We start from the raw sequence: 23,280 nt of genomic DNA, 5'->3' as shown, positions 1-23,280 counted from the left end.
GCTTATGCTGGAAAGCTAAACAATGTTTGAAAATTATCTCTGACTCTGAAATATTATCCTGCACTGTTATCAGGCCTGAATGTTTATACATGGAGGAGACTGGTGCCTTAGAAAGAGGCAGACAGATCTGCCATCTGTTAAACATTGACTACTAACCCATTCTGACAAACAGGAAGAGAAAAGGCTTAATGTCTCCTCTGCACATCTTAACCAAGTCACTTAATATAGTTTCTGTTTCACAAATTGATAAGAAAGCAATATTCTGATCTACCAATAAATGAAACAAATAAACAAACAAAACCCGCAAATGACCTAAAAGCAAATTAATTACACAGGAGAAAAGGTAAAAGAAACTCTCTTTTAAAATTAAAAAATTGAAATGCCCTTTCTCCTTGCTGATCCAAATTCTCTTCTTGCTGCCACATCAAAAGTCCTACCTCCGTTCAGTTCAACTGTCTAGTGCATATAAGGTACTCTGCTAGTTCTTAAGAATGTAAGGATTAAGGACACGGTCTTTATCCGGACGCGCAGGCCCAGCGGCCATGGCTCACGGGCCCAGCCGCTCCGCGGCATGTGGGCTCTTCCCAGACCAGGGCACGAACCCGCGTCCCCTGCATCGGCAGGCGGACTCCCAACCACTGCGCCATCAGGGAAGCCCGCCTTTGCAGTTTTAAGTGGAAACCAGACAGATAAACGACCGATTTTCATAGATAAAAGAGTCAAAATTAACTTTGGTGGGATACAAACTTACTTTTTGAAGCAAATAATGACCGAGTTGGTTTGAAAAATAAATAGGAGTTAATGGGGAAGATTAGGGAGGGGACAGAACCCAAAGTAGGAAGAATATGCAGAAGTGTTTTTTTAATGGCATTTGGAGAATGGCTTCTCCAGGAAACGCTCCCCGCCTACCCAGCCCACCCTGAGCTACTCAAAATTTTGCTGTGCTTCTAGCCACAACCACACAAGTTAACACTCAACTTTTTGAATTCACCTCAGTATTTTTATACATATTGTGATTAATACCTCGCCTAGAACAAATTATTTCTGAAAGACGGTTGTCCCTTCCCAATCCACAATATAAGCTCCTTGAGGATGGGAACAATGTCTTACTGCCTCTATTGTCCCACAGTGCTTAGCACAATAACAGGTGCTCAAAGCATTTACACTAAGTTATACACCACGTCTTATCACATGTAGGTGAAAGTGCTTTGTCAATACAAGGGGTATAAATGTATTTTATTGCTTTTTCTCCTAATGAAACACCAACTATCATAAAATCCAATTAACTTAGATGCCACAATGTTGCTTTAGAGATATCATTCATACCAAATGATATCAATATTATTAAAGTATAATTTACTATCATTCATACCAAATGATTCTAAGACTTTTTAAGGCAGCAAAATTTTTTTACATAAAATACCGTTAAGCTTGATAGGATAGGCGGCAGAGAGAGAATAACGGGAAGTTATTCTGTGGGTAGCCTTCAGGCTCTTGAGTCTCGCTACCTAAACCCAAAGTCCAGCTCCACTGTATTTGAGCTATGTGACTGAGCTATTTATTTGTCACTTTGATGCCTCAGTTAGCTTCCTTATCTATAAAACAGAGATACTAATCAGGGGATTGCTACAAAATTTAAATACAGTAATCCATGTAAAGCTCTTGGAACAGTGAGTACTAAGCTATTATTAGTTAAGTAAACATTTTTAATGTAAGAATTTATATCCTCTAAATTACTAGTCATTAAATTATGTTAGCTATACAGAGATCATACTTACAGAAAATCATCCCTTATGTTCCCATTAAACGTGCCACACAGACCTAACGTTCTTCTTTTCCACGCACTAGTGAGCTGAATATAAACTCTTTCCCCATCTATAGCAAACAGAATCTTTAAACCAAACGTGGTTTTTAGAAGAATAAATAAGGATGACAGAGTCTGAATTTCAACAATTCCTGCAGGAAAAGAACATACATAAATCAGCTTTGAGACTCACAGGCAGTGTTCTGAAATGCTAATGTACATCAGGAGTCTTCTTCCAAAAGACTTCTTCCCAGTTCCTGCTCCTGTGCTCCGGGGCCAATTTTCACCACCTTGTGCCTGCTTTCTTTTCTTCCATTTCCCTCTGGGTCTTCAGCAGATATTTTTAATAGATTGTCAGGTGCACATGTAATTTCAGTTGGCAAGCATCTCATGGTGGGGGTGGACAGTCCTTAGACATTTGAAATCTGATCTCTTTTCCTTAACGTGTGTGTGTGTGAGTGTGTGTGTGTGTGTGTGTGTTCCCACGAATTGGTCATGATTCAATAAGGAAGGGGCACTTTTTCAAAAACTCCCCATTCCTTTGAAACTGTCAGCAAAAAGGGGAGTACAGCACTAGAGAAGCACCATTTTATGAGACATCTTTAGAGAAGAGAAACTTGTGCTCAAGACTGAATTTGACTTTTGCAACCAGAAGAGTTGCTCCTGCATCTCTATCACAATTTCTGCCATCAGTCTGGTCACCAAACCGAGAAATCTGAGAATTATTCTTTGATCACTTCATCCCCCTTGTTGTCCTTCCCCAACCAACCCCAATCCAATCCATCACCGAGTTGACAGCACTTTTTTTCTAAATAAAATTTCAATCTGTTTTCCTCTCTCCATCTCTACTGTCACTGTCTTGGATCAGTTCCTCCTCATTCCTTGTATGCCCTCCTCTAATAATATCCTAACTATTATCTGTGCCTCCTGTCTGACATTTCTCAAAGCCATTTCCATAGTGTTGTTATAGTAGTCTACCAAGAAAAAAAAGACAAAGTTAGTCTCCTCATTCAAACTCATTGCTTATTTGGTTGAAGCATATGAGATTGTCATCTTTGTACATAAAAATGGTCAAATAATAACAATTGCATATTCAATTTCATATCAAGTTCAATCAACATCCTGGCACGACATTGACTGTGACCATGTAATTTATAACACAATTCAACACATTTCTGAAAGCAAAACAGACTGTTATTAGCAACTATACTGGAACACAGGCATAAACAGGGCCTCCCAGGAAAACCACAAAGTATGATGCCCTGTATATAAGGCATTCCCCATGGAATTAAGAGATACAAACTACTATGTATAAAACAGATAAGCAAGAAGGATATATTGTACAGCACAGGAAATAACAATCATTGTTTTGAAATAACTTTAAATGAAGTACAATCTATAAAAATATTGAATCACTATGTTGTATAACTAAAACTAATATAATATTGTAAGTCAACTATACTTCAATTTAAAAAATAAGGTCTTTCCCATTCTCACCCCCATCTCTTTCCCTCTTCTCATCTCTGGACATTCTACACTTACCCTCTTCATGCTGCAGCAATGCCAAAGTAGTTACAGTTCCCCCTAAACATACTGCATAGTTCTCCTCTTTGCTATGCCTAGAACACTTCCCCCATCTCCTTCATCCAGGCAATTCCTCAGCTGTAAATGCTCAATGAGATAGTCCCTTCCTTAAGAAAATTTCCTGACCATACCTGCAGGGTTGAGTGAGTTGTACCTAATCATTTAGACCCCCAAAGTCCCTATGCATATCTTTGGGTTTATCATATTTTTAAGTGGCTGTTTACTCGTATCTCTCCTCTTCCAAACTCTAGTCCACTTGAGATAAACACTAGATCCCATAAACATGGCAGTCTCAACTAAGTCTGGCTGAGGAGCTGGCAACACACAGTCACTCAATAAATGTTAGGTTAGTCGGCTAATGGGAAAAGACTCCATTGAAGTCGTGCTGCTGTTGTTGTTCATGTAAGAAAAGTACACCATCAGCATTGCTTCTTACCATTCAGACTGAATCCCTGGTTAGGACTGGTGAGGATCTGTCCTCCCCTACTAAGGGTCACTTGTTTGTTGGAATCATCCTCCAGAATTAGAGTTACAGACTGAAGGCAGACCAAGCCAAGGTTCTGCATAAAAATCAAATTATCAATTAAAGGAGTGAGAGAGAGAGAGAGAAAGACATGGAAAGGGACAGGACCAATGGGAGAAGGAAATGGGAGAAGATGAGGGAGAGAAAGGAGAAAAGAAAGGAGAGAGCACACGTGGATAAAAATTTATGGTATATAGAAAACTTGAGAATAAGCAATATAATAGTTATTACATCTTATTGTGAATATAATGTAGCCCCATTACTAATAAAATATATCTTTATGTAGTACATTAAATATAGCATATACATACATACAGTTTACACAGATTATTAAATAGAAATTTTTTCAATAAAGTGCCAATAATTATGTTTTCCATACTGCATAATTAAAGGATCTTTCCAAATTCATTTGTGGTATATTAAATATTTTAAAAATTCAATGTAGAAAAGAACAAAGAGAATTACTGTTCCATGCAGAAGGTTAACTGAGACCTGACATATTGCAAAAGAAAAAATAAAAATCAAACTAAAAAAAAGCTAACAAAGTAGACTGGAATTTTGTTGGAAACAACCATTTTATGTTCGAATGAAAATAGAAAAAAAGATTTTGGCAAAATTTTGACTACTTGATTTAGAGAGAGATGAATGAAAGATCTGGGTTTCTTTGTTTACAAATTATTGATGTGCTTATTTCAAGAAAGTGTCTTTAAAATAAATATTCCAGAATGCTAAAAAATCCATCATATCTATTTAGAATGATGTGAAACTTGTTAAATTCTGTCAAAAATCACCTTTAAGATAGCAGTTTGTAAAAACAGAACTACCATATGACCCAGCAATCCCACTACTGGGCATATACCCTGAGAAAACCATAATTCAAAAAGAGTCATGTACCAGAATGTTCATTGCAGCTCTACTTACAATAGTCAGGACATGGAAGCAACCTAAGTGCCCATCGACAGATGAATGCATAAAGAAGATGTGGCACATATATACAATGGAATATTACTCAGCCATAAAAAGAAATGAAATTGAGTTATTTGTAGTGAGGTGGATGGACCAAGAGTCTGTCATACAGAGTGAAGTAAGTCAGAAAGAGAAAAACAAATACCGTATGCTAACACATATATATGGAATCTTAAAACAAAATAAATGGTTCTGAAGAATCTAGGGGCAGGACAGGAATAAAGATGCAGACATAGAGAATGGACTTGAGGACACAGGGAGGGGGAAGGGTAAGCTGGGATGAAGTGAGAGAGTGGCATGGACATATATACACTACCAAATGTAAAACAGATAGCTAGTGGGAAGCAGCCACATAGCACAGAGAGATCAGCTCAGTGCTTTGGGACCACCTAGAGGGGTGGGATAGGGAAAGTGGGAGGGAAATGCAAGAGGGAGGAGATGTGGGGATATATGTATATGTATAGCTGATTTACTTTGTTATACAGCAGAAACTAACACACCATTGTAAAGCAATTAACATCCAATAAAGATGTTAAAAAAAAAGAGAGAGCAGTTTGGAAGTAACAAAAAGCTTATTGTCTATTGTGCAGTCATGAAATGTTCCAAAAACCTATACATAAACAAATACCATTTTTAAGGAAGAAAGTACAATAAATACGCACTATTTAATCTGATATATTTTTAATATATTTTAATATCTCTGAATTTATTTTAATATCCTATATTTTAATAGATATTTAGATTTTTAGATATTTAATATCTCTGAAATCAGGATACATGATATTAATAGTATAACAGATTAATCATCAACATGCTTTCTTTCTTTGTAGTATATAGAATAATGATGCATCTTAACAATCAGTGGTGTCTTATTTTTGAAGAAAATAACTATACCCATTCATGTTACCATTCTTAACCGAGATAAGAAGTTTGAGTCAAAAAAATGAACATTCCTCTGGTCATTTTGAAATGTTCTTACCTGCTCACAGTGAGCTTTCTGTAAAGTAATTGTGAATTTATCTTTTCCAGTTCCTTTTACAAGGATGTATTGGCACATTCCAATGAAAGAATAATGTCGACCATCAAAAGTAGTAAAATGAGAATCACCTACAACAGAGCATTGAACTACCAAAAAAGAAGAAGAAGAAGGAGGAGGAGGAGGAGGAGGTGGGGGGGTGGAAGAGGAGAAGGAGGAGAAGGGGGAGAAGGGGGAGCAAAGGGGAGCAAAGGGGAGCAAGGAGAAGAGGAAGAAGAGGAAGGAGAAGAAGAAGGAGAAGGAGAAGAAGAAGAAGAGGAAGAAGAAGTAGAGGAGGAAGAAGAGGAAGAGGAAGAAAAGAAGAAGGAGGAGGAGGAGGAGGAGGGGGAGGGGAGGGGGAGGGGGAGGGGAGGGGAGGGGGAGGGGAGGGGGAGGGGAGGGGGAGGGGGAGAAGAAGAAGAAGAGGAAGGAGAAGGAGAAGAAGGGGAAGGAGAAGAAGAAGGAGAAAAGGAGGAAGAAATTATGTTTATTCTTAAAAAGAAGTAGGTCAACTTAGGATAAATTTTTAGGTATCAAAAAGAATAACTAAAGTGTTTAAAATTCATTAGTTTGACAAACTTACTAAATTATGTTATTCAATTTAACTTAAAATGTATTAAATGATAGCTGTCCCACATATTTTTTAGAATATTTCTACTATTTTAGTAAATTTTTCCCAAAGCTGTCTGCTCAGAGCTATCATTTATTCAATTTTCCACTATCCTCTTAATATCTGGATTTAGAAATCATTGCATTTATATGAGATGACCTTACAAAAATCAGTGCTAGCTTCCTCCTCAATTTCAAGAAAATCAAGACATTGTCTTTAAAAACATTTTAAAAGATTACCTGGGCAGTCATGCTCAGTGCAGTTCCAAATTCCACCAACACATACACTAAATGAAATGATAAAAATATTAATCTAATTGTATAGAGAAACTGTATGAATATTTGCAATAACGTATTGGTAAATGTAACCAAAATGTATCATGTTTTTTAGGTTCGGAATAATCTGACTTGAAAAATATCTCTCCAAAAGTTCAATTAACTGATAAATTTGGACTGGCAAGCACCTAAATTATTATTTATTGCATTAGTCAAGAACAAAAACACTAAGCAGAGAACTTCTGTTTCTGTCCTTCCCTCATTGATTAAACCAAAAAAGGTCACACACAATAAAGTATTTACCCACATCATTAGAGAAATATAGAGAGAGAGGTTAAGATTAATAAGTTAACTCATCTACTAAAAATTTTAAAAGTTGGCTTTGAGCATCATCAGACATTAAGGAGAGAGAAAAGATATTCCCTTTGTAAGATAAATTCTGCCTTCTACCATCAAACAGGTATGAATTTTGGAGGACAGAAGCAGTCTCAGAATGGCAGGAACTCAAATCAGTATCTAAGAGCAGGGTTAGTTTTCAATTGCATTTCATTTATATACACAGACACCTAAGGGAAAATTGCCTAATGACATTTACACCTCTGTTTCTTTTTAGATTGCCCTGAAGGGATTTAATCTTTGGCTATAATAGTTTTAGTTAGCTAATTTAAGAAGAATTTCTAAAAGTCTCTAATCATGCGCAAAAACTGGATAGTCACTTTTTAAGGTACTCAATAGAGAAGGCCAAGAGAACCATCAAGTTCTAAAGGTAAAAGTTTGTGCAAATTGGTGATTATGAATAACAAGACAATTCAACAGTTCATCACATGGATATAAGATTTTATAGAACTACCAAGGGAAGTGAGGAGAATTACGTCATAAAAGAAAATATAGATGTTCCCCCACCACCCTGTCCCTGTAAGGCTTTAAATAAAAGGAAAACTGTGTCTTGGAATTTTTGGAAGAAAAATCAATAAAAAGTATATTTCTTTAAACATATGTCATGGTAAAATGGTCAACTAGTCAAGTATCCAGAAATAATTAGCTGTACATTAATCACATACCATTCAGTACATTCTTGTTCAATTTTTGAACCAACTGAATAAGCTAATCCATGAAAACTGCATGGGCAATTTTCCAAGGAGATGCAAGTCCCATTTTCCATTATGAGGCCTATTTAAGAAAAACATATCAAATTCACAAAATAAATAATAAAGATTGTATTCTTTGAATATAATAATTCAACCAACTTTTATTGAACACTTGCTTACACTATGTGCTGGAAATAACAAGTTTCTTTACTTTCAAGGAGGTTACCGACAGCCTTGCTCTGTCTCAATCAGTAGCTACCTTATAAGGGTCTATTTCAGTGGTTTTCAACTTTCTTATCCCATGACTTGCCATCAGAAATTCAAGATTCACAGAACAGAATTAGGGCAACTAATGTCTCTTTGCTTTTGAGGGAAGAGGGGAGGAGAAGAGGGAGAAAGTATATTCTTGGTTTTATTTCTGTTTATGTCAAAGTGAGAGATTTACACTATCATCACACAGATAATAAAGAGCCAAGCAGTGCTTCTCAAAGGGCTAGTACAGTAGAACTGCATTTAGTACTTCTCTCTAATGAGGAAAGGTGGTCGAACCAGTGTTACTAAGCACACTGTTTGATTCAGCTGATCTGTTTTTCAGAGTAAGACTCTCTAGATGAAGGAAGCATTGACTTATATTTTGGTGCATGGATTTATATTCTGGTGCAAACTCCTTATCTCATCACTGGCTGGTAACAAACAGTTTAGGCCTGGCACGGGTCCAAAGCACTTAGAGTAGCACTGACAGAACAATGGACTGAGGTCAACAGATCTGATTCCAAGTAGTCCTCAGTCATATTAAGTGTATGACAGTGGGAAAATCACTTAACATCTCTGGGATTCTATTTTTTTTTTAATCTGTAAAAATAAAAGGGTTTGAGTAAATCCTCAATGTTCTTATAAATGTCTATCAGTATAGCAGATTTAAATCCCGTTTCTATCACTTACTATGTTACTTCTAATTTCAAATATTAAAACTACATCAGGACTAAAATCTTGTACTGCCAAAATGTGAAGGTTTTTTTTTTTCTGAACTTGATTTCATCTTTAAAAAATGAAAGTATATAAATTATTAAATATCTTTAAATACTCAAGAGAACAAAAGATCTGCCATGGGTAACTTCAAGACAAAGTTCCAAACTTCCAAGGAAATTTACAAAGGAATAAGGCTTTTACTAAAGAAAAGCAGCCATTCCTTCTAGTCACTTCAAGGATCAAATCCTACAGGGATAGAAAATCACAACAGCCCTATCATCCTGAGAGATGACATTAAGACATGATTCTTGGATCACAGGGGTACTAGTTTCCATGAGTGCAGACATGGTTTCTTTCATGAAGCACTTACCATCCGCGCAGTAACATCCGTCAAGACAATGGAGATTACTCCCAAGACACTGGTCCTCAAATGTGCAGGTTGGTGGGCAACAACTGATACAATCCCGATGGACAAAGCTGTCATCACATTTATCAACTAAAATGGGCAAACAGGCGAGCTGTAAATCAACTTTATTCAACACTCAAAAAGATTACAGTGGGGTTTTTGGGGTTTTTTTAATTTTTTATTGAAGTATAGTTGATTTACAATATTGTATACATTTCAGGTGTACAGCACAGTGATTCAGAGATATATATCATATATATATGTATATATATATATATATACACATATACATATATATATACATATTCTTTTCCCTTATAGGTTATTACATAATATTGAGTATAGTTCCCTGTGCTATAGTAGATCCCTGTTGGTTATCTATTTTATACATAGTAGTGTATATATGTTAATCCCAGCCTCCTAATTTATCCCTCCCCCACCTCCATTTCCCCTTTGGTAACCATAAGTTTGGTTTCTGTGTCTGTGACTCTCTTTCTGTTTTGGAATAAGTTCATTTGTGTCTTTTTTTTTCTTTTAGATTGCACATATAAGCAACATCATATGATATTTGTCTTAAGGAGATGTGGTGTATACACACACACACACACACACACACACACACACACAATGGAATATTACTCAGTCATAAAAAAGAATGAAATAATGCCATTTGCAGCAATATGGATTGACCTAGAGATTATCATACTAAGTGAAGTAAGGCAGACACAGAAAGACAGAGATTACAGTGCTTTAAAAGTATGCAAAAGTTTACCAACATTATTGCATCAATAACAAGTATTTGCAATTCATTAGTTTTGAGCACTAGGGTAAGTTTTGAGTACTAGGATAAGCCTAAAATTAATAGAAGTGCACAGGGCTGGAAAATAATGCAACATACTGCATGCTGGAAAGTCATCTCTCCAGTCTTGAATAGGGTAGCCAGCATGGGAACAGGCTCTAGCATACTCGGTGGCTGCTCGACAATAGGTCTCATCATCGTGAGTTCTGAAAAGTGAAAAGACAGATCCAATATCACACAGGAAATATTGACAGAAACCATACCTTTGAGCTCCTGATCTCAAGAAATGCTGAGTATGTGGTGAATATTCTAATATTAGCTGATGTCAGCTTGTATATAATATAATACATTATAATATGTTATGTACAATAATGCAGAAAACAGATAAACATGGGATCCCAGCTAAAAAGGCCTAGGTAAATTGTTTCATCTAAGTCTTTCAATAATTTGGCCACTTTTCATTTGATTCAAGGGAGTACCTATACTGAAAAAGATTTCTATTTTAATTATGATGTTCTTCCCAGAATCCTTGTATTTTTTTGTTCCCACACAAAGCATCCTAGATCTTTCAGAATTTAACAAATCCTATTAGAACAGATAAAATTCTATCACAGCAAAAACAACCAATATGAAAATTATTTCTAAGATACCATGCTCTTGATAGTATACATGCTGGAATAAAACCAATACTAATAACCTGCAGAACTTTTGAAAGATTAAATAAATAGCATTTAATTTAAGATTTAAAAGAAGATTTTTAATTCTTTCAGGTTTAAATTACTAAAGCTAGTTACTTTTATAATGCTGCCAAGAGTGAATAACCTTTAAGTATTTTCTTATAATCGCCTTAGAAACTCCTCCAAACAAATATAAGAGGTCTGCCAATTCCCAAAGCAGATTAACAAGGCATCTACAAAATAAACAGGGTTTATAAGGTAGTGGGCTTGTTTTTCAACCCAACTGAAACTCAAAATTAAATAGTTAAATATCTTTCAAGATAATGACCTTACGAATGTTGTATTTTGTGAGTCTTAGCATTTTCAGTATCTCTGTTGTAAAAGCCAAAGCCACCAGTCTCAAATTGCACTTATCCTGTGCTACTGTAATTGAGTCATGAAGCTTATCTAGTCCAATTAACTGAGCTTTAGAAGGAAAAAAAAGGACTGAGCATATAAACTTCAGAAACTCAGAAAATATTCTAAACCTCCGAATAAGAAAAGTCTCTGAAAAACAAGGTAAGTTAAAACTGTTGAATTCCTAGAAAGACATTAAAATCTATGATTTACTTTAAATATGTGCATTGTTTCCTACAATTAATGGAGGCTCTGAAAACTAACAAAGTAACTGAATATTGGCTTTCCAACCCAATGCAACTATTATTCAAATAGCTACTATTTACTGTGACTATGTTATGCTAGGAACTGTACTGGGCATATTACATTTGGCATTGCATAAAAACAACAATCGGGCAAGAAAGAAATTATTATTGTAATTTACTGAGGGGAAAATAAGCTTATTTTTCCATTTTGGATGTGAACTTTAATAGGGAAAATGAACATTAAACAATAGTTGTTTTTATCAATAAATCAATTGATTTGGGTGTGGCAAAATTAGAAGCATTTCCTTGCTGCTAAGTTTAGCATTCTTAGAAGCAGAAACACGACAAGTTCAAGAACTGGTAATGTATCATCCTTCAAATTCCAACTCAGCTGTCATCTCCTCTAGGCACTACCTGATAAAGTTAGTAGTTCTCTCCTCCACATTCACTGCACTTTGCTTTTAAAGCATGTATAATTGCTGAAGGTCTGTTTCTCTGCCCCATTAGAATCTGAGTTCCTAGGGCAGGGACTATTTCTAAATTGTTTTTTGTTTTGATGGCCAACAGACACATGAAAAGATGCTCACCATCACTAATCATCAGGGAAATGCAAATCAAAACCACAATGAGATTATCACTTCACACCTGTCAGAATGGCTGTTGTCAAAAAAATAACAAACGTTGGTGAAGATGTGGAGAAAAGGGAACTCTAGTAAACTGTTGGTGGGAATGTAAATTGGGGCAGTCACTATGCAAAAGAGAATGAAAGTTCCTCAAAAAACTGAAAATAGAACTACCCTATGACCCAGCAATTCCACTCCTGGGTATATATTTGAAGAAAACAAAAGCACTAATTCAAAAAGATATATGCACATCAATGTTCACAGCAGCATTGTTTTTTTTCATCAGTAGAAGGCATTCATTTTTTTCAGCAACATTTATCAAGATCAGGGCCAGCTTTATGGGAATGTGACCTGTGTAGTCAGTCACACAAGGCCCTGCTCTTAAAAAGGCCCTTCACTTAGCTGGACCCTGTACTCGGTTTCGCACTCTGCTGTCACTATCTTGAAATTCTCAACAATGTTTTTAACAGGGGGCCTTGCATTTTCATTTTGTACTACCCCCTCCCCCCAGATTTATTATATCCCAAATGAACTAACTGACATTCTGACATAATTCAGGCTAAAGCACAGTCAGCCTACCCAGAATAAGCAGAGTAGGGTAAGAGATAAGGCAAAGGGCAAATTCAGATCTGCTGAGAATAGTCAAGTTGTATGAAATAAGATCAAGCAAAGATTCATACTCCTTACTATGAGCCCTAAGACTCTAGGTAACCTAGACTCTGCCTACTTCTCTAACTTCATCTCTCTCTCCCATTCACCATGCCCAGCAACACTTTTTTTGTGTTCTGTAAACACCCCGAATTTGTTTTGCCATAGTAGCATTACTTACAATAGCCAAGATACGGAAGCAGCCTAAGTTTCCATCAAAGATGAATGAATAAAGAAAATATTATGGAATATTATAAATGGAACATTACACGGCCATAAAAAGGAATAAAATTTTGCCATTTGCAAAAACGTGGATGGACTTGAAGGGTATTATGCTTAGTGAAATAAGACAGAAAAAGAAAATACTGTGTGTTTTCACTTATATGTGGAATCTAAAAAAATAAAAGAAATGAATGAATATAACAAAACAGAAAGAGATTCACAGAGAACAAACTAGTGGCTACCACTGGGGAGAGGGATGAGGGGCAGGGCAAGATAGGAGAAGGGAATTAAGAGGTATAAACTACTAGGTATAAAATAAATAAGATATAAGGATGTAATGTACAGCATAGAGAATATAGTCAATATTTTATAATAATGCTAAATGGAGTATAATTTATAAACATATTGAATCACTATGCTGTACACCTGAAACTAATATAATATTGTAAATCAACTATACTTCAACAAAAAATTTAAAAATAAAATAAATTAAAAATCAACATAATAGGGCTTCCCTGGTGGCGCAGTGGTTGAGAGTCTGCCTGCTAGTGCAGGGGACCCGGGTTCGAGCCCTGGTCTGGGAGGATCCCACATGCCACGGAGCAACTGGGCCCGTGAGCCACAACTACTGAGCCTGCGCGTCTGGAGCCTGTGCTCTGCAACAAGAGAGGCCACGATAGTGAGAGGCCTGCGTGCTGCGATGAGGAGTGGCCCCGGCTTGCCACAACTAGAGAAAGCCCTCACACAGAAACGAAGACCCAACACAGCCAAAAATAAATAAATAAACAAATGTGGGTTTAAAGAAAAAAAATTTTTAAATCAACATAATAAATTGTTTCTATTTCACCAAGATGTGGCACAATGCTCAACTCGGAATAAACACTCAGAAAATGTGTTGAATTGAATTCAATACACTATCATAATCCAAGCAGGAAATTAATTTGTGCTCAGCAGATTCACAATTATATAATCATGGTATAGGATCCCTGTAGGCAGTCTTTTAATATAAGAAATGAAGAGAATCTCCTTTAGGGGAAAAAGAATGTAGGTAGGTATAGTCCTGGGTGAAATATTGAGGGGAGTGAAAGGCTAACCCTGGTACCTTCTCACTTCCATTTTATCAATGCCCACTTATTCCATTATAAAGCCCTTTCTTTGGTATTACCTGCCTGCTCTGCCCTGCCTCTTCACCTCAGATATGTATCTTAAGGTGTCAGCTGATTTCAACCAGTAAAAGGTGTTTCACCATCCTGCTGTTTTTATTTGCCCTAAAGAAAGCCATTAGGTTTTGAAATCCAAAGCCTAAATACATCAAAATTTCAAAAGACAAAAATGTTAACTTCTTAATGATGAAATTTCAGATGAAGTAGGTATGGCCAGCTACTTTTCATGCCCAGATCCCTCTTCTTTTCAGTATTAGAACCTGCAAGTTTTTGCTGGGCATATGGCTGCCCAGCCAAAGACAACATTTCTCAGCTGTCCTTACTTCTAGGTATGGCCCATGTTTCTAAGTTCTGGCCAAAGGGTTAAAAGTGAGAATGTGCATGAAACTTCCACATCACTTCCTTAAAAATGCTGACAGCCCTCTATTTCCTTTTCTCCCTTCCTAAGGGTTAAAATATGAGCATGGCAGTGGTGAGCCAGTTTTGACAATGAAATTGAAAATAATACCCTAGGTCCTGGGGGATGACATAGCAATAGTATCACTGAGTCAATGGAGAAATATAAGCATTCAATTGAATCGAAGCCACTGATGCTTTTGAAGCAACCAAACAATATCCCAACTAATAAATGGCGACTGACTTTTCTGGATCTGCCAAGTGATCCTTCACTTCAGCCTACCTGAGAAACGAGTGCTAAAGATGATAGACAAGTGAGAAGACTGTTGGAGAATGGTCCCAGAATGAGTCATCATGGAATAAGAACAATTGTTAATTCCATATAGATGGCTAAATAAGGACAATGGACTACCTACAGAGTCCTCAAAAAAGAGCCTAAGTGATAGAACAGAGATAGAACAATATAGCACTTATATGAAAAATAAAACCAAATAGAGGACAGAATGTTATAAAATATCAAGGTCAGTACTCAATATTTTAGGCAGAGGGAATGCTCTTTCAAAGCTCCTGCATTAGTTCAGAAATCCCTGAGACTATACATACAAATAAAGGTATAACTGTACTTTATTCAAAATTAAGAAGTTTCCCAAACAATCTCATTTTAATATCTGGAAAATATTATTACATTCATTATTTTTATAATAATCTTAATTTAATTAAAGCAGAGTGATTATAAATAACTTCACACTACCTCAACCTTTCCTCTCTGTTTTCACTTTTGATAAACTTAGACCTCTTAACAAGCTACCCAAGATATAATTTCAGTGGTTTTACTCAACCAAAAATTAGTTTGGTCCTTTACAGCAATGTTCCCATGTACCATTTAAACTTCTTGGGATACTTAAAAGATGCAAACATAAAAATTTCTTGAGATATTCTCAAACATTCAAGATAGCTAATCACATACACTTGGTAATTTTTTTTAATTGAAGTATAGTTGATTTACATGTTGTGTTAGTTTCTGGTGTACAGCGAAGTGATTCAGTTATACATATATATACATATTATTTTTCATATTCTTTTCCATTATGGTTTATTACAGGATATTAAATATAGTTCCCTGCTCTGTACAGGACCTTGTTGTTTATTTTATATACAGTATTTTGTATCTGCTAATCACAAACTCCTAATTTATCCCTCCCCATCCCCTTTCCCCTTTGGTAACCACAAGTTTGTTTTCTATGTCTTTGTTTCTGTTTTGTAAATAAGTTAACCTGTGTCATATTTTAGATTCCACAATAAGTGATACCATATAGTATTTGTCTTTCTCTTTCTGACTTACTTCACTTAGTCTGATAATCTCTAGATCCACCCATGTTGCTGCAAACGGCATTATTACATTCTTTTTATGGCTAGTATTCCATTGTATATAAATACCACATCTTCTTTATGCACTCATCTGTCGATGGACACTTAGGTTGCTTCCATGTCTTGGCGATTGTTAATAGTGCTGCTATGAATATCAGGGTACATGTATCTTTCACTTGGTAAACTTTTGAAAAACTAAAATAAAAAGGACTTCACCTCAGTAATGGGTAATTTATAAGTTCTACATTGATGAACACGTTATGATGAGTCTCACTGAATTTGTTCCCTAGACAACCACCTTAGTCTACGTGTTCTTAACCCGGGAGTGAAGGCAAGAGTCTGTGCCCTTGGATGTGAAAAATACTACATGTTTATTTTTGCTAATCTCCAGCTGATATTTAGCACTTCTTTCAGTTACACACATGGGCAACACATCACAATGTTCTTAGCAGAATCTGTAACTTTGTCATCAATGTAACTCATATCTCATTTTTCCATATTTTCATTTCTCATTTAATTGTTGCAGATATCTCAAAATATTGTTTATACTCATCACTATATCAAACTACATTAGTTATTAGACCTGAAATGCACATAAAAGAGCACATGGATCAGAAATTCATTTCATTTACTATTTCAGTAATTCTATTTCAATATAATTAGTTCCTTTGTAATCTTATATGCTTTATTTTGTGCATTTCAAAACACTATTTTGAAAAGAGCCTATAGCCTCTCTAGATTCCCAAAAGGGATCAGTGGCACAAAAAGTGTATAAGAACTAATGTACTCTGTTCATGCTGTTAATATAAAACACTCAGACTGTACCTGTTATCCAGTAAGATTTTAATAGCTGTTAGTACAGTGTATGTTTTACATTTCCCATTACATTTTGTGAACTGCTGAGATGATGAAATTACACAATTGTTTTTGCTCTTCTTTTTGGATAAAGAAAATTTTATTGCAAATAAAATCATTTCACTTACTTGCAAAGATCATTAACACAGCTGGCAATATATAAATATGGATCAATATATTCATGGCAGCTCAAAAAGGGAAACTGCAACAGTATCTGACACTTGAAGAAGATTGCCTATGCAGAAAAAGATGGCGGTCAGCAGAACATACTGAATGATATGCTTGTACTCTCATTTTTTTCTACTGATCTGTTTGCAAGACACTCTATTCTTACCAGGAAAGAGAAAGTATGTAGGCTTATAAATTTTAAACAACATTTTTCTAACTACATATTTTTATAATGAGTACTACTTTTATGAAACTCATTGTAGTCACCATTTTTGAAATAATCATTAAGTTATTCTTGTTGCATTACATTTCCTGATTTTAATAGTGTTTATGTAGTATTTACGCTAAGAATGCTTAGTGTTAAATATACAAATACAGTATATGTGTGGTGTATCCAACATGCCTAAATTTTTCACATCATATTTACCTCAAATGCTGGCATTCCACTGGAGCATGGATTTGGAAAATCTGAGGGTGTGGGTACACATTTGGGGTCATCTGGAGTTTGCACCAACCAACTATTTGCAAACATAGCAATGTCTTCTGTATAGTCCTCTATTTCACACAAACACATACAAAAAAATATGTATAATAGGATCACTTTCCACAAAGACACAGTTCACCAACATAAACTTCCTGGTCAAAAAGTTAAACTCAATAGCTTTATAATTACCAATGATATTAGACTATAACATTACTTCAGCATAATAAAAATAAATTGAACAAAGTTTAAGTACCAAATAAAAGTTAATACCATTGGAGAGAGAAAGCAAACTTCATTGAAGCAAAATGGGGAAGGGTTGAAAAGTGAGTGGTACAAAATGAATACCAGTTAAGCCTGCAGTTTATAATGCAGAGAGGAGAAAGAATATGCATAAAATTAAGAAACATAAGTCAAAGTTTGGTATGAAAATTTTCAGACAGCCCTCTCATTCTATTTGACATAAGTCAGAACCTTACTAAAACTGTAGCTCCATTTTTGGGGTACCTAGAGCCCTTGTGGAGATTTCAGAGGATGCTCATACAGACAATGAAAAAATGGAAAAGACACCTGGAGAAGAGGGTACTAAGAAGTGAATTCATTCCATTGGAATATGATGAATAGTGTTTCTAAAGATGCTCGGGACAGATTAGGAATCCTGATACCATCCCAGCATTATTCAGAGGCAAGATTCAGGAGCTACTATGCAGCAGCAACAAACAGGCAGTTGGTGGTGAGCACTCTGGGCCTTCTATCTGGCCTGAGGACAAGTTCAGGGTCTGACATGAAAATTAATCCTGCCCCACGTTCAGACAAGGGCTGAATCTGCAATCTCAAGGACTCCGCAGACCCAAACTAGATGACATCTCAAAGTTCCATCTGACAGCCTTCATGTTTGAGTGTTAGCATCTCTACCACTGAGATTTACACAGCCACAGGTCCACCAGCGATGACAAGCTACTGCACCACTAGAATCAAAAACTGCAAGCCAAATGGTTCACCATTCTATCTCGGCATCTTCAAGATAGGAAGATGTCTACTTACTATTACCAATTTTGGGGAAGACTGTTAAAGTTCATCTATAAGAACGCTTTGCTCTCTTAGTATAAAATCCCAAATTTTACAGGGGCCTGGAAGACTTTTTTGATCTGGCCTCTGCACTCCCCCAACTCCCCACCTGTTTCACCCACTCTACCCCACCCTATCCCTCCTACATCTTCCACTCCTATTTTTGCTCAGCCTACTCCAATCATACAAGCTTTATAATGTTCTTCACTCAAGCTCATTTCCACCCTGCTCCTGCTTTTGCTCTTGCATCTCCTCCTTCGAAATCACTCTTCCCCCACCCCAATCTTCCCTCTGCTGTCTCCCTTACTTCATGTGGACATCTATTTAATATGACCTCCTCAGAGAAGCCTTCTCCGGCCCATGATCTAGACCCACCAAACATACACTGTTCTGTCACTTAGTCTCCTTTTCCCCCTTCTTTAATGGCTGCTATTGCTCACAAAAATTATATTTTAATTTGTCTATTTATTTTGCCTTCTACTACATGAAGGGAGAGAGCTTGTCTAAGCGGTCCTATTGCTGGATCCCTAGTTTACTATCTGGTATAGAGTAGGTGCCCAAAATATATTTGCTAAATAAGTGAACGAATAAATACAAGGGAGTTTTCCATATTTATTAAATAGATTATTAGAGTCCTAGATGTTTGGTCCACTTTATTATCTCTGATATTGTTGGAAATGCTATACCCTGAACCAAGCATGGGTCTGGTCTAATATACTTATTTTTATTTTTTTTTAATTTTTTTTTTTTTTTTTTTTTGCGTTACGCGGGCCTCTCACTGCTGTGGCCTCTCCTGTTGCGGAGCACAGGCTCCGGACGCGCAGGCTCAGCGGCCATGGCTCACGGGCCCAGCCGCTCCGCGGCATGTGGGATCTTCCCGGACCGGGGCACGAACCCGTGTCCCCTGCATCGGCAGGCGAACTTTCAACCACTGCACCACCAGGGAAGCCCTAATATACTTATTTTTATTTTATTTATTTATTTATTTATTTATTTATTTATTTATTTATTTATTTATTTATTTATTTATTTATTTATTTTGCGGTACCCGGGCCTCTCACTGTTGCGGCCTCACCCATTGCAGAGCACAGGCTCCGGACGCGCAGGCTCAGTGGCCATGGCTCACGGGCCCAGCCGCTCCGCGGCATGTGGGATCTTCCCGGACAGGGGCACGAACCCGTATCCCCTGCATCGGCAGGCGGACTCTCAACCACTGTGCCACCAGGAAAGCCAAATATACTTATTTTTAAAAGGAAAAACTGATGTTCCTTTTAAGTAAATTTATAGTCACATTTCATTTCAAAGCATCATCATACTTTTAAAGGTCTGCAGAATCAAAAATATTTCCTAAAGGCCCACATATTTCCATATTTATGCACAAATTTTAATGTAACTAAACAACCTGGGCAATCCCTTAGAGTTCACTTTAATTCCAGCTTTTAACCACATATTTAGCTGTTTTCACTACATTGCATTAACAAAAAAGTCACAAATGTTAGTTACTATGAGACTTTAAATCCACATCAGTTGGTGGTCCGGGAGCCTGCAAAACTAAAATTAAAATGTTTCATATAAAATGTACTACAAACGGAGCAATTTACTGTCCATATTGGAACACTTCTAAGAGTGAAAGAGAGGCAGTAGTAATTATTATGCTGGGAAAAACAAGAGTAAATCAGGGCTTCTATGAGTAGCTAGCCATAGACATGAATTATGGAACCAGAATCTCAACTAGACAACAAATTTAAATATTTCTATATCTACAGAAATTCTGAAAAGGCTCATTGCTTTGTGAAGTCATGCCTGAAGAATGCATAGGAATGCAGAGAGAAATACAATTTTAATCACTTTTAAGAAATTATTAATTCAATGGGATTCAATCAAACTCCCTCTCTGCCTCTAAAGATTTATCTAATCAGCAAAGTACAGGCTGAGTTTCAAGAAAATACTAGGCATCTTTAAGCTAAAGGTAATACAGCTCACCTGTAGACGTATTCTTGCATTATTACGGTATGAGAGAAAATCGGAAAGCAGGTTCTAGTCACATCTTTATAAATTATCATAAGTTAGTTTTTTTATCATTCTGCTTTACTCTGTGCACTAAATAAAATTGTGAAAAAGCTGAAATCTCTCTTTAGGCTCCTTCCATATACTTTCCAGGGTCCTTCTTGCCTTCTGCCAGTTCAGCCGTAATTCAGTCAAATTGCCTCCTTCCGGTCTTCTCCCACAAATAATCTGCTAACACCCCTCTGCCTGCTGCCCAATTATCTCACTGTAAGCAACCATTTTATGTTCCAGGTTATCAAAGTCTGTCTGACTCTTAACACAAATCCTAATCTGAGTCTCTCTGCCTCTAACAAGAGCGGATGCTATTTTCTATCCCAACTTCTATACCATGTTCCCTAGATGTTCCCAGGGAAGTTGCCCATGGCAGTCTTTAACTCTAACATTGAGAATTGAATTGAGTATTATTTTTTTCATAAAGCTTTGATACAGAAGAAAAAGAAATCAATAGCTGCCATCTGATTGGTTCTGCCTACGTCCAAAACCCTACTTCCTAATATAGTCTCAAGATTCCAAGTTTGTGAACTCTCTCATTCTAAATACCCAACCGGATGCAAAACACCATTTCGTGATGAAATGTACAATACTGTACATTTGTACTGTGCTCACAGACTTTTAAACACTTTCACTTACATTTTCTCATTAGATTCTCAGAGGCTAGGAAGCTCTAAGGGTCATTATTATTATCTCCATTTTGCATGTAAGAAAATTGACTCCTTGAAGCCCTGCTCTTTAGCTACTAGTAAACTAATACTGATGAAGCATTATGCATCCTGGGAAAATGTTTGCATTTTGACAAGGGCCTCTTAAAGCAATGTCTTTAATCAAACATTTTCACGTTAGCTCCATTATAGGCTCATTGAGAACACTTGGAGATGATAATAAATTAGCTAAAATGTATTCAGTATTAACTATGTGCCAAGCGAGACACTGTACTAAGTATTTTACAGGGATTACCTCATTTAATCCTTGCAACTCTATGAAGTATACACTACTAGTATATCATTAAACTTAGAAAGTTTAACAAGTGGCAAAGCAGAATATGAATCCCACATTCTGACTCCAGAACCCACACTCTAAGTAGGATTTTCATTCCCTTAAAACACAACATATGGGCAACTCTCCTCTATTAATTTTATAATATAAAACAAACAGTATTATATAGCGCTTTACAGATTAAAAGTCAGTTTCTCTCACATTTATCTAAGAATAGAATTGGGAGCCAGCTGGATCTGTTAACTCAACTCTGATAACACCATTTACAAGCTGTGTTACATTGGGCACATCACCTTGTGTCCTCATTGTAAAATTAAGAAAATACACCCACTTTACAGGATGTTGTAAGAGTTGGGCATAATATAGCTATGTACTCATATTAACTATTACTAAATGGTATCAAGCTATGCTATTATTATTAACAATGCTCTGTGTTCCAAATTATTTTAATCCCTATTTAACAGCTGAAGAAACTGAGTATCAGAGAGATTAACTGAGATGCCTCAAATTATAAAACTTGTAAGAGCTGAACAAGATTCAAAGCCAGGTAGGTCTTCTGGTACTAAGAACAGTATTCTTTTTTATTGCACATTTATATGTGGACCTAAATCATGATTGTGTCCTGTAATTCTCTTATTTTGTTGCCACTGCAAACTAGTACCCATATTGAAACAAAACCCATTTTTAACAGCTCACTGGGATCAGTTTCATGACTTAGAATAAATAGATGAATGAATGATATGTACATCATTATACATGATAAAAACCATTCCAAGTTATTACTCAACTTTTATCAATTCTGCTCACATTTTATTGTATTTACAAAACTATTACATGGAAGTCATTTAATTTATTCCTATCAAGACTGGAAGCAAAATATCTGTTGCCCAAAAGTAGACAAGTTTGCCCCAAATGGGTCTGAATCACTAAAATGTTGATATAAGCCCCAAGAAGGGAGAAGCTTTTTTTTTTCCACTGATATATCCCAAGCTCCTACAACAGTGCCAGACACAAAGTAAATGCGCAGTTAGTATTTGTTACATGAGTAAGACCTGACTTGTATTAATTTAGCAAATGTAAGCTAGCTCATGGCTTTCAAGAATGACACAAAAATATTTTCCTGTTCAAGCTTCACTTAAAATCACATAAGCAGGCAAGCGATAGCTACCATTTTTACCCAACCTAGGACAAGTTGTACCCTTCTGGGTATAAACAGAGTGATCAGTGAAGGAAGAAGAGCTCAGAAGTACCCACCCATTTCTTCTGCTCCACTTACCTTGCTGAATGATGAAATCATCAGATTGAATGTCATTGTAGTTTGCACATAGGCCACATGATTTCCCTTTATGCTCCTCAGACAGCTTCAGGTAAATTCCAGATATTCCATCCCAAGCCAATGAAAAACCAAAGGTTGTTTTCACCAGAATATAGTCAGCTAGTTTCTCAATGAAAACCTGTCCAATTGTCTGAGGCAATGTTAAACTTGAAAAATAGAACAAAGGCAATCTAAGAATTATGATGAAACATCAATTACAGATGATCTATTTCTTTCTTGAAGTGAATGAGAATTAAATAAAAGATAATTATTATTCAAAATTATTGAATAAACTATGCAGTTAGATTTTCAACATTTTTGAAATTTTAATGTTGAAATAAAAAGAGAGTAAAAATGATACCTATTTTTGCATACTGATTAAGATTTTATACTTATAATTGGATGCTTCTTTCAACCAACCAAAAGCACACTTCTGCTAAATGTCAGTGATTTTTAAAATCTGGAAAATAACCTTGTCTATTTAGAATAATGAGAGCTGAATGTATTTATATTTTTATCTAGAGAGTTTAAGATAATCTAAAAATGCTGCTCAACA

General features: G+C 36.1%; 1 protein-coding gene across 1 annotated transcript in view; it reads right to left on the bottom strand.

Moving 5' to 3' along the window:
• OTOGL (otogelin like) overlaps positions 1-23,280 on the bottom strand; it is a 148,889-nt gene that overhangs the window by 101,611 nt on the left and 23,998 nt on the right. Inside the window, exons 8-17 of the mRNA XM_033431337.2 lie at positions 22,686-22,891; positions 17,228-17,355; positions 16,761-16,867; positions 10,139-10,245; positions 9,205-9,330; positions 7,839-7,947; positions 6,742-6,788; positions 5,857-6,002; positions 3,825-3,948; positions 1,779-1,956 (exon numbers count right to left, since the gene is read on the bottom strand). Of these exons, the coding sequence (XP_033287228.1) occupies positions 1,779-1,956; positions 3,825-3,948; positions 5,857-6,002; positions 6,742-6,788; positions 7,839-7,947; positions 9,205-9,330; positions 10,139-10,245; positions 16,761-16,867; positions 17,228-17,355; positions 22,686-22,891 (1,278 nt within the window). The remainder of the gene's footprint in view (positions 1-1,778; positions 1,957-3,824; positions 3,949-5,856; positions 6,003-6,741; positions 6,789-7,838; positions 7,948-9,204; positions 9,331-10,138; positions 10,246-16,760; positions 16,868-17,227; positions 17,356-22,685; positions 22,892-23,280) is intronic.

Source organism: Orcinus orca, chromosome 11, assembly GCF_937001465.1.
Source record: "Orcinus orca chromosome 11, mOrcOrc1.1, whole genome shotgun sequence".
NCBI lineage: Eukaryota > Metazoa > Chordata > Mammalia > Artiodactyla > Delphinidae > Orcinus > Orcinus orca.
Note: the sequence above shows the minus strand (reverse complement) of the source record. Positions and strands in the feature narration are given on the sequence as shown.